The 12,675-nt window shown below is 41.9% G+C and overlaps 1 protein-coding gene across 5 annotated transcripts in view; it reads left to right on the top strand.

Annotated features, from left to right (window-relative positions):
• Window positions 1–12,675, top strand: part of CCDC191 (coiled-coil domain containing 191) — an 83,281-nt gene that overhangs the window by 5,327 nt on the left and 65,279 nt on the right. For 4 of the 5 annotated variants that reach the window (XM_066241454.1, XM_066241456.1, XM_066241455.1 and 1 more), the window contains exon 2: window positions 8,675–8,816. The exons of the other annotated variant lie outside the window; for it this stretch is intronic. In XM_066241454.1, coding sequence (XP_066097551.1) covers window positions 8,675–8,816 — 142 coding nt within the window. The remainder of the gene's footprint in view (window positions 1–8,674; window positions 8,817–12,675) is intronic. 5 annotated transcript variants of the gene reach the window in all.

The following is a 12,675-nucleotide window of genomic DNA, read 5'->3' as shown; positions in this document are numbered from 1 at the left end:
ACCATCAGGCCAATTGGAAGTTAGGCCAGATAGCATTGTTAACCATTTATTCACCCACCCAGTATTTATTAATTGCCATCTAAGTGCTAGCCCACTATTTGGGCCCTGGAGATAATACAGCGCACAGGGCAGGTGCAGTCCCTGCTTCCCAGAATTTATAGTATAGTGGGAGATAAACAACTTAAGCTGTGTGAGAATTAGGGATGTAATGGAAGCATGTGGGAGGGGGGGGTTCTAATATAGTGGAGCCATATTCCTCTTTCACGTAGTAGTTAGCTTGACTCAGATTTATCATTCCTTTTATCAGTGTTCTAAAACTTATACAATAGCTCTTTTTCTGTTATGTCCTCAAATCTCCTATATTGAAAAAAAAAAATCAATAAGGCCCTGGCCATCAGCCCGGCATGCAGATGTCCTGGGTTCAATTCCCAGTCAGCGCACACAGGAGAAACGATCATCTACTTCTCTACCCCCTCCTTTTTTTCTCTCTCTTCTTCTCTTGCAGCCATGGTTTGATTGTTTCGAGTGCATCTACCCTGGGTGTTAAGGAAGGCTCCATGGAGCCTCTGCCTCAGGTGCTAAAAATAGCTCAGTTGCAAGCATGGCCCCAGATGGGTAGAGCATTGGCCCCAGATGGGGGTTGCCAGGTGGATCCTGGTCAGGGTACATGCAAGAGTCTGTTTCTTTATCCTCCTCTCAGTTGGAAAAGGAGGAGGGAAAAAAAGAAAGAAAAAATCAGTACATCCTCATTTGATCCCTCCATTCATTCTGATTGCTGTACAATTTCTTTTTCTTATGTAATGTCTTTGGATTTATAGCCTGGACTCCTTGCCATTGTTTTTTTTGTTGTTGTTTTGTTTTGTTTTGTTTTGTTTTGTTTTTTTACAGAGACAGAGAGTGAGTCAGAGAGAGGGATAGACAGGGACAGACAGACAGAAACGGAGAGAGATGAGAAGCATCAATCATTAGTTTTTCATTGTGTGTTGCAACACCTTAGTTGTTCATTGATTGCTTTCTCATATGTGCCTTGACCGCGGGCCTTCAGCAGACTGAGTAACCCCTTGCTGGAGCCAGCGACCTTGGGTTCAAGCTGGTGGGCTTTTGCTCAAACCAGATGAGCCCGCATTCAAGCTGGCGACCTCGGGGTCTCGAACCTGGGTCCTCAGCATCCCAGTCTGACGCTCTATCCACTGCGCCACCGCCTGGTCAGGCGCCATTGTATTTTTATTATCCTCTCATGTCCACAATTATTTCACTCCAGCTTCTGTTTCTTACCACTCCACAGAAACTGTTGTCATAAATGATTTACTGACAAAATCTGATGGTCTCTTCTTTGTTCTCTAACTTTTTAAGATTCATTTGCTATAGTTACTACTTTTTTTATTCTAGAAATCTTCTTCATTATCTTTTTTAACACTGTTTTCTCTTGCTTCCCCTACTTCTCTGTTAACTTCTATGTCTTCTTTTCTCATTTTTCTTCCTAATATAGCCCAGCTCTGGGTATACCCTAAACAGTTATAACATCTGGACCTAAGACTTCCAAATCCACTTGAGTGGATCACACTGTCGTAATCAGCTAAGCCCTTGTTATGTGGAAGAGGGGGTAGCATATGGAAAGGCTGTGAAGCATGGTAAAGTTGAAATAGGGCTTTCTTCAGAACAGATAAGGAAGGCTAGTGTAACTACAGCACTGGGGACTTGGCCGAAGAAAGTTGTCATAATTTTTGGTGTACCAAAAATCAGTGGATCAAATTGATCCAGGCTTGAAACTTTTCATTGGAAAGACAAAGGAATAGATTTGAGGTTAATATAAGATAGTAGCTGGATATCCACACAGATAGGAAAGGATGGGGACCCTTTAAAGTCCTCATAGGCTGGGAGAAGGAGGAGGCATATGTTGACTAGAGGACTGGTTAGGTCTGACACCAACATAGTGGAGTAGAGAGAGTGAAAGAGGGACATGGATAGAAGGTTGATGTTGGAGAGGAGGTCATCATCATTTGGTCTGACCAATGGAAAATTTTGTGTGACATGACTCAGGATCACAATCAGTGAGTTCCTGAAGTGCAGTGAAAGGCAAGGAGATCAAGCAAATCTTGAGGATGGAATGTGGGTGAGTCTTCCTCAGGGATGTCGAAGTCACTTAGAATCAGATGCTTGGTAGAACTATGAGTCCTGGGATAGCTTACCCAAAATGGAACTGTCTACCACAATTTAAAATTCATCCTCATCCTGAGTTGATAGCCTGACTCGTCTTCTGACTCCAGTACATTCTGCTGCTTTGAGCTTTATAAACATTTTCATTGTGTCAGTTATTCAGTCTTGAACCTTTAATGATTCTGCTTGCCATCAGATGAAACTCTAAATTCATACGGACATTTAAGGCCCTCCACCAGTCTACCTCTAACAGCCCTTTTACTGATACTCTGTGTGACTCAGGTCAGGCTAATCTCCTTCCCCTCCATCAGATCAGACTTAGCTTTGACTCATGTTGATTCACCAGCCTGGAACACCCTTCCTCTTCGAGAGGCCAATTCAGATCCTTCCCTTGAAGTTCTGCTTGAGGTGCCCCTTTCAGTGAACAACTCCCCCTCACCTCAGCCACCTAAACCTATCTTGATCATTTAATGTAAAGCCCATGGCAAGTTTGGCAAGGGTTCTACCAGTCTTTTCACAAAGGACAAGAGGAGAAATCATTTTCAAAATACAGTGTGTCCATAAAGTCATGGTACACTTTTGACCGGTCACAGGAAAGAAACAAAAGACGATAGAAATGTGAAATCTGCACCAAATCAAAGGAAAACCCTCCCAGTTTCTGTAGGATGATGTGTCAGCATGTGCGCATGCACAGATGATGACGTAACACCGTGTATACAGCGGAGCAGCCCGCGGCCATGCCAGTCAAGATATGGAGGTACAGAGGAAAGTTCAGTGTGTTCTGTGGCTCGCTAAATTCGAATCCATGACTAAAGTGCAACATGAATATCAGCGCGTTTATAACGAAGCACCACCACACAGGAATAACATTACTTGGTGGGATAAGCAGTTGAAGGAAACTGGCAGTTTGGTGGAGAAACCCCGTTCTGGTAGGCCATCAGTCAGTGACGAGTCTGTAGAGGCTATACGGGATGGCTACCTAAGGAGCCCTAAAAAATCTGCATGAGCTCACATCAGAACTGCACTGAATAGGTATAAAACAGAGAATTTTCCTTTTATTTGGTGCAGGTTTCACATTGCTATCATCTTTTGTTGCTTTCCTGTGACCCATCAAAAGTGCACCATGACTTTACGGACACACTGTACATCAAATGACAATATAAACTATGGGAAAGTGCAGCTTTTTTGAATTAATTGTTTGTTTATTTATTTATTTATTTATTAGTGAGAGACAGAGAAAGGGACAGATAGGGACAGACAGGAAGGGAGAGAGATAAGGAGCATCAATTCTTTGTTGCGCACCTTAGTTATTCATTGACTGCTTTCTTATATTTATCTTGACCAGGGGACTTCAGCCGAGTCAGTGGCCCGTTGCTCAAGCTAGTGAGCCAGTGCTCAAGCTGGATGAACCCATGCTCAAGTGGGCGACCTCGGGATTTAGAACCTGGGTCCTCTATGTCCCAGGTCAATGTTCCATCCACTGCACCACCATTTGTTCATTGCTTTAACAAATATAGGGGTTTCGTACATGTAAAAGACAAAATACTGGCCCTGGCCGGTTGGCTCAGTGGTAGAGCATCGGACTGGCGTGCAAAAGTCCCGGGTTCGATTCCCGGCCAGGGTACACAAGAGAAGCGCCCATCTGCTTCTCCACCCCTCCCCCTCTCCTTCCTCTCTGTCTCTCTTTTCCCCTCCCACAGGGAGGCTCCATTGGAGCAAAGATGGCCCGGGAGCTGGGGATGGCTCCTTGGCCTCTGCCCCAGGCGCTGGAGTGGCTCTGGTCGCAACAGAGCGACTGCCCCGGAGGGGCAGAGCATCGCCCCCTGGTGGGCAGAGTGTCGCCCTCTGGTGGGCGTGCCGGGTGGATCCCGGTGGGGCACATGCGGGAGTCTGTCTGACTGTCTCTCCCCATTTCCGGCTTCAGAAAAATACAGGAAAAAAAAAAAAAGACAAAATACTCCTGTTTACCTTCTATTTAGAAGAGACGACAAATTACAAAATATGTTACAAAGTCATAAGTGCTATAGAGAAAATCAAAACGGAAAGGGAATAGGAAGAGTCGGGAGGAGGGTGGTTGCAGTTCCATATGGGGTGTTTAGAGACGGCCTACTACTACAAAGTTGACATTTGAGTAAAGACCTGGGGTGGGAGTTGAGGGAAAGAGTTATATGAATGTCTGGGGGAGAGCATTCAGCAGGGGAAGTTCAGTGCTAAGTTCTTGAGGTGGGAACGTGCCTGGCATGTTTGAGGAGGAACAAGGAGGTCAGTGGGGCTGAAGTGAAGGGCGTGAGGGGAAGAGTGCAGAGGACGAGGTTGGAGACCTCACAGAGGGCCTGGTGCTGCAGGACGTTGAAGCATATTATAAGGTCTTAGACTTTTATTCTGGGTTATATTAAAAAGGAATGCATGCAGTGGTCAGATTCAGCCAGTTTGCACCAGTTCAGCAGAACCAATATCTAATTTTTTGTTGAGTTTGGTGAACCGGTTGTTAAAATGGCATTGTAATCAGGGTGCTCTCTAAGGTGGGTGCCTGGGCAGCTGCCCAAAGTGGAAATCACAGATTTACATTCCTTATTCTTTTTTAACATTCATCTGAGCAATTCAGCAAAACAGCGTATTCTAAGTGCCCATAGTAATGTTCATTCCATCTGTAGGTGAAAAAATTGCAAGTGAGACACCAATCAAGAAGCAATATGGAAATATTTTAACAGTTTTATTTGTTTTTGTCAGGTATTAGTTAATATTTTTTATTGATATTTTAAAACTCTTTCTTATAAATTCTAGTTTTATGTACCTCTTTTATTGTTTTTATTTAAGTACTAGCTGTACCCGGCCACGCGTTGTTGTGGCTCAGTCTGGTTAAATGGAAAAGAAAGAAAAGAGAAAGCGCATGTTTCTAATATGTTTAATTTCACAATGCTTGTGGGTATACAATATTTTTTGTTGTTCCATTGTCTGTGCAGATATAGAGATTGTCTGGTTTGCCGACTCTAGAACACACAACATATAATTGTCCATGTGAGAAGCAATCCGTGTGTAGATCTAAAGCGCACAATTCTAAATATTGGCCCTGAGCTTTGTTGATGGTGATTGCAAACGCCAATCGAATTGGGAACTGCAGTCTCTTAAATTGAAATGGCATATCCGTTGGAATCATAGAATGCGAAGAATGAGGACATCTTCACCTTTGAAAGGTCCTGTCAAGATTGTTGCTTCTATGATGTTGCTCATTAATTTTTTTACTGCAAGCCGTGTGACGTTGCAAAGCTTTGGCTGGTTGATATTTCGCAACATGACAATTGGCACGCAGATTTTCAATTGCAGTACGTGCGGTGGCATCCCTGGCAGACTGAGTGAATTCAAAAATTCTGTTGGATAATTAACCACTTCATCTGCTTCCACAACAGTGTCGATGGACTTGTATGTGACTGCCTCGCTTTGAATGTTAGACTGAATAATATTGTTAAGTTCATAGACATCTTTGTTCTTGGCCGCAAGAATAGGTCATTCACTCAGCCAATCGTGATTCTTATAATTGGTTTGAACATTGGGAAATCCTTTTTCAACCAATTCTTCTCCTGATGTCACTAAGTTGCAGAAGTTATGAGGCAATGAAATTTGTCCTGAGGTCAGATCAACCATCACCTTTCCATTCCCAATTTCCAGCAATTGATGTGAGAATATCTCAGCTGATCGATCATTTTGCAGCTGGACACGCATATTTGAAGTTAATTTTAACGTCTTTATGTGTCGCCACAAAGTAGAGTATTTCAGGCAAGCATTTATTTAACCCGCTGGTGTCGATCGAGGAATTACAGGTAATGTTTGCCTGAAATCTCCTGCAAGCAATGTTAATGCGTTCCTAAATGGTCTGATATTTCCACACAAATCTTGCAGTGATCGATCAAGAGCCTCGAGTGATTTTTTTGTGCACCATTGTGCCTTCATCCCAAACAATAAGTTTGCATTTCTGCAATATTTTTCTCATGCTGGATGCTTTGGAAATGTTGCACCTGGGAGTTTCAATGAATTGCATGTTCAATGGAAATTTCAAAGTGGAATGAGCAGTTCTTCCACCTGGTAGCAATGTCGCAGCTATTCTGGACGATGCAAGAGCTAAGGCTATGTCATTTTGGGATCGAATTGCTGCCAGAATCAATCTAATTAGGAACGTTTTACCAGTTCCTCCTGGCGCATCTAAGAAGGAGATTTTTCCAACCTCGTTATTAACAGTTTGCATTATTTGATTGTAAATGCCTTTATGCTCAAGCATTAGCTTAGGAATATTTGATTGCATATACTACAAAAGATCACCCGTGTTGTAATTTTGTTCACGACTCAATTGTACATCAAAAGAAGCAGCAGCAGATCAATTCGGTGATGGCATTCCCAACTGATTGAGAACTTTGTTCATGATTTCTAAGCACAAATCTTCGATCATTATCAACGCTTCGTTGGAGATTTCTGGTGTGAAATCCATGTTCATTATTTGAATTTTCCTTCCGTATTCAATGGAAAATATCTTCATCCCTGTGCGATTTATATTTCTCCCATAGCTCTGTTGGAGATGAAGGAGAGCAGGCAGTCAATATGATTGCAAACAATGCACGAATTTCACTTGGATGTGACGTGTTGCACGCGTCATTAATGCATACATCCCAGTGTTGATCGTTCTCCAATAAATGCAGTGCTTGACATGTACTGCGGAGAGTGTCATGTGTAACGCCGTTGACAATTCTCAATTGCTGGAAAGACGCTGGACTGGGCACATTTACCAATAGCATGTAAAGAAAGAAGTGTTCATCTTGATTGGTATGCACGGTGTACAGTCTGCCTATCGTAGTTTCTTTGACTATGCCAGGTTGTTTGTCGACTCGCTCTCCTCGTTTGCGTCATTCAAATGATTTTTTACTCGCATTCCATATGTAATACATAGGCCCTTCCGCAGTTTTCGCAAACGTGAAATGGAATCGTAAAATTGGATATTTGGAAATCATAAATGGATTGTAAATCGGAAACATTGAAATGAAATCATAAAATATTTAGTATAGCTTGTGTTGCTTTTATGTCCAACAGATGGCGCTGTTTTTCAAAAAAAGCATGTTTTTACCTGTCACAGGTGGGACATCTATATAATAGTAGGTATATAAAAACTCACATATTCAAATGCAATATTGTGTCAAAATTGCAAAGCAATCGGTGAAGAACTTTCAGAGATTTAAGATTTTGAACAAACATTTGTATTTTTATTTATCTAGATTAAATGCATGAAATAATAAACTACCTTTAGGTATATCTTTTTTTATATACTTAAAATTTTCATTAGGCCAGAGAACCTGTTGTTAAATTATTTGAATCCCGCCACTGGAACCATGGAAGAGTTTTGAGTGGAATTCTAAAATATTATGCCCTTCATTATAAAGGGATCTTTCTGGCCTCTGTAGTGGGAGGCTATTATAGAAAATCTGTCAGGAAATTGTGCCTTGCAGCAGGCTAATAGCAGTAGAGGTGATGAGAAGGGGTCGAATCCTGGATATGTTTATTTTTTTCTTTTATTTATTTATTTATTTTAGAGAGAAGAGAGAGAAGGGGGTTGGGGAGCAGGAAACATCAACTCCTATATGTGCCTTGACTGGGCAAGCCTAGGGTTTCAAACCAGCATTCGAGGTTGACACTTAATCCACTGAGCCACCAGAGGCCAGGCCTGGGTATGTTTTGAAAATAGATTTCCTGATATATGTGGGGTGAAGGTGAGCAAAAGAGAAAGAGCAGATTCAAGAAGGAACTGAAAGAATAGCGTTGTCACGACCCAGGTTAAAAGACTGGAAACACAGCAGGCGGAAGGAAAGCAGGTTTATGGGGGGGAAGGTGGAATGGGTGTAATTGTAAAATAAGTTCTTATATACTGTGTATGTTAGCCAGAATGCAGAGAATGTTTGTCCAGCTCTGCCAGTCCCACCCTAGTCCCCTAAATTTGGCCATGTTTTTACTAGGTTCTCACTGTTGAGTTAAAATGTTCTGAAGACTATAGTTCAGTGACTCTGTTTATCCCAATTTCTTTGAACCTCTAGTTTGCCTACATGCCGGAAGGTTCCTTACGGGGTAGTCATTTGAGGAGGTATAGCTACTCTGCCTCTGGCTTGCATTTATATGCAAATTTTAGTAGCATGGAAACTAATAAAATATTATCCTTTTTCACTTAAAATAAATTATTCAGGTGTCAGAATCCCATAACTTATGCTCTAAGGAAAAGTTATCTAAAGCATAAATAACATTTTGTTCAAATATAAACATAGTAAACACCTGTTAAGACTTGGTAAAATACTATAATTAACTTTGTGTTTAATGAATGTTCTTTTTGGTGGATGTTTAAGCCTCACAGTTTGTACAAAAGCGGAAAGATGAAAGTATTACTAGCTGGTAAAAAATCAGATTCTTGAGTGTTGGGGAGAAATTTTCTAACCCTGAAAATGATGTTGTCATCTCAATGTTTTGTTTTGTTTCTGTTATATTAAAGAGCATGGAGAAAGCCTCAGAATTTGGCATTTCAAGAGCATTTTCTGCCGGAAATTTAGATTTATCCAGGAGGCTTTGGGGCCAAATTATAGATTTGGAAACATCTGAGCAAAATGAGGATCATGATGAAATCCGTGCAGAAGGTAAGGGAAGACATTTTTTTTGCTGTGAGGTTAATGATTTTTTTGGAGTACAACTTATTAAAGCATAACCCATAATGAATTTCAGAGTACAGAAAGAAAGCTTTTCCTTCTTTTGTTCTTAATTTTGGCTTATTTTTACTTCCCTGAAGGTAACATACTCTGGAATTAACCCCAGTATTACCAGTAAGGCTGTATTTAAGGTCCGTTTTGTCTTCTGAAATAGAGTTGCAGCCAGAGGCTGTTTGGCATAACGGAGTTGCCTGGTCAGTGTTGGAGGGTTTAGTCCCTGTGGCACAGGGCAGCTGTTAACTCGCTCTAGTGTCATGCAGAACTTAACCACTAATTTATAAGTCAACTTTGTTCCTCATGGAAAGGCTCTGAAACTGATCTAACCTCTCCACCTTCCCAAAGCAAGGAATCCTCTCGATAGAATTTAGTGTTTTAGTTACTGATGCCCTGACTAACTCCACGGTCTAAGGGTGAAAAGATTAGGAGGAACCTGCAAAGAAGACTGGGAAGGAGAGGCCAGAGAGGCGGGAGGAAAGGCAGTACCATGTCCTGGAGCCAAGTTCCATCTGGATTACTATGTCTCCAGATATTCAGTTGATTTGTTCTTTATCTCAACTCATATATATTTAAATATTTTTCAGTGCCGGGAACTATTTCAGGCACTGGAGAAACAGGTTGTGAACAAGACAGGCAGAGCCTTTGCTTTCATGGAACATACATTCTAGTGCAGGGATAAACAAAAATTTAAAATATTATCAGATATTGCCTGACCTGTGGTGGTGCAGTGGGATGGGGCCTCGAACTGGAACACTAAGGTCGCGGGTTCGAAACCCTGGGCTTGCCTGATCAAGGCATATGCGCATATGAGAGTTGATGCTTCCTGCTCCTCCCCCTTCTCTCTCTCTCTCTCTCTCTCTCTCTCTCTCTTTCTCTCGCTTTCTCTCCTTCTTTCCCCCTCTCTCCTCTCTGAAAATAAATTGAATAAAGTAAAAAAAAATAATTATCAGATATTGCCAAGTCATTGGAGTTTGGACCCGAATAACAAAAAGGAGCCATCTGAGCAGAGATGGAGGAAGAGCATCCTAGGCCTAGGGAAGGTGGCATCAAGAGCTAAGTGCACGCAGGCTTGAAGGAATGAAGGATGACCAGTATGGCTGGAGCTTCCCAGGGGAGATGGGCTTGCGAGGAGTGCACAGACATGTCACACGGGGCCTTGTAAACCTGGGGAAGAGTTCAGATTTTATTCTGAGCATGAACAGACATCACTGAACAATTTTAAGCAGAGGTGTAATAGGACAGATTTTTAAATGTATGAGAAATGAATGACGGGAGAAAAGAGGGAGGAGGAAGAGCCGTGGGGGGCCGTCGCAGCGGTCTGGGTGGCAGTGATGTGCTGGCCTCGGGGTTCGGTAGCACTGGAGATGGAGAAAGGAGACTGACTCAGGAATTGGTGACGTATGTCTTTCTCATCCTACTTTTCATTCCATTCAGTAAGTTTTCTGAGAAGTCCTACAGTTAAAAAAATATTTTCTTATCCCATTTCCCAAGCTTCCCACACCACAAATATTTCAGAAATATCTATTGATATCCTGAAAAACTAGCGACCACATTAGGAAGTATGGTGTGTGGATAGAATGGTTTTTGAAGGTTTTTATCCCTTTCTTTCCTCTCATCAACCATCTATTAATATTCTACAAGAACTGGTTGGTGTTCTGAAGAGCATCCTTTGAGAAATTCTGCTGTAAGGTAGTCTCTGATCCAAGATGAGGAGTTCCCGCAGTTGAGCACTCCAAGGGGAGTTCCCACCTTTGTTCTTTCGGGATACTTCATAGTATAGTGTCCCCCCTTATCCGTGGTTTCACTTTCCGCAGTTCCAGTTACCTGCAGTCAACCACAGTCCTAAAATATTAAATGGAAAATTCTAGAAATAAACAATTCATAAATTTTAAAGCATGATGAAATCGCTCACTGTCTGGTCTGCTTTGTCCTCAAGGGAATCACCCCTTTGTCCAGTATATGTACATACGCTGGATATATTTATTCACTACCTGCCTGTTAGTCACTCAGTAGCCATCTTGGTTATGAGAGACACTGTTGTAGCACCACAGTGCTTGTGTTCAAGTAACCTTTATTTTACTTAAAAATGGCCCCAACGTGCAAGAGTAGTGATGCTGGCAATTCAGATATGCCAAAGAAGCCGTAGGTGCTTCCTTTAAGTGAGACAATGAGTAGAGCACAATACGATGTTTTGAGAGAAAGAGACCCCATTCATATAAATTTTATCACAGAATATTGTTATACTGTTCTGTTTTATCATTATCGTTAATCTCTTAGTGTGCCTAATTTAGAAATTAAACTCTATTGTCGGTATGTATGGGGGAAAACAGTAAATACAGGATTTGGTGCTGTCCACTGTTTCAGGCATCCACTTGGGGTCTTAGGATGTTTCTCCCATGGTAAAGGGGTGGGGGAACGACTGTCAACCCCTATTTACCAATGGGTGATGTCCAGGAGATCTGAATTATTCTCTGTATGTTATTATACACATAAATATCTGAACTATCCTACACAGGGTTACTCAATAAACATCTGCTCCCCTTCTCTGCCTTCCTCTGAAAGCTGATAACGTCTGTTGCTAGTATACCTTTTACACTTACTTCCTATTACCTTGATTCATTTTTTCTGTTTTACATGTCATACATTCCTATCTATGTTAACTGCCTTTTAGCATCATTTATTCCCTCAGAGCTGTGTGACAATGATGGAAATAATGATGGAAATAATGCTGAAATACACATTTTCTTCTTTGAAACTTCTGTGCTCTACCCTTAATAACTGTTTGATAATGATGAAGGTAATGTTAAGGTAGACATTTTCTCACTTATATATTTATTTAAGAAGATCTTCTGGATATCGCTAAGAAAGAAATCACATGGAGTTAGTTTCCAGGATATCACATTCAGTTGTTTTTTCCTATCTCACTGACCACTTCTCCTATGTATAGTTTGCTTTCCTGGTTCTGCGTTATTTCTTCAACTTCTAAATACTGGAGTTCCTCAGGGTTAGTCCTTGAACCAATCTGTACCTACCTTCCTCCTTTGATAACCTCATCCACTGTACAGCTTTAACTACCGTGTGTGTGTGTGTGTGTGTGTGTGTGTGTGTGTGTGTGTGTGAGAGAGACAGACAGAGAGAGTCAGAGAGAGGGACAGATAGGGACAGATAGACAGAGAGAGAGATGAGAAGCATCAATTCTTTGTTGCAACACCTTAACGGGGGGGGGGGCTATAGCAGAGTGAGTGACCCCTTGCTCAAGCCATCGACCTTGGGCTCAAGCTGGCGAGCTGTGCTCAAACCAGATGAACCCGTGCTCAAGCTGGTGACCTTGGAGTCTCGAACCTGGGTCCTCGGCATTCCAGTCTGACACTCTATCCACTACGCCACTGCCTGGTCAGGCGCTTTAACTACCATTTGTATGCTAACAACGTGCACATTATTTCCTTAGCTTGGACCTCTCCCTTGAAATACAGAGTGGTATAGCCAGTACCTATTTGACATCCCTGTTTGGATGTCTCATAAGCATCTCAAGGCTAAAACTGAACTCCTTATCTTTCACCCAAACCTGCTGTTCCCTTGGCCTTCCCTGGCTCAGTAAGTGGTGTCTACATCCTTACAGTAGCTTAGGTCAAGAACCTGCAGATTTCCTTCTCTCACATCCTATATTTAGTCTGTCAGCAAATCATATCAACTTTACCTCATTATTTTTTAGGATATGATCATTTTTAAAACCTCCACTCCAGGGTCAGGCCACCATCACCCCTCTCCCCTAGATTATTGCATTTGTCTCCCA

The sequence above is a fragment of the Saccopteryx bilineata genome, chromosome 8, assembly GCF_036850765.1.
Source record: "Saccopteryx bilineata isolate mSacBil1 chromosome 8, mSacBil1_pri_phased_curated, whole genome shotgun sequence".
In the NCBI taxonomy this organism is placed as follows: domain Eukaryota; kingdom Metazoa; phylum Chordata; class Mammalia; order Chiroptera; family Emballonuridae; genus Saccopteryx; species Saccopteryx bilineata.
Note: the sequence above shows the minus strand (reverse complement) of the source record. Positions and strands in the feature narration are given on the sequence as shown.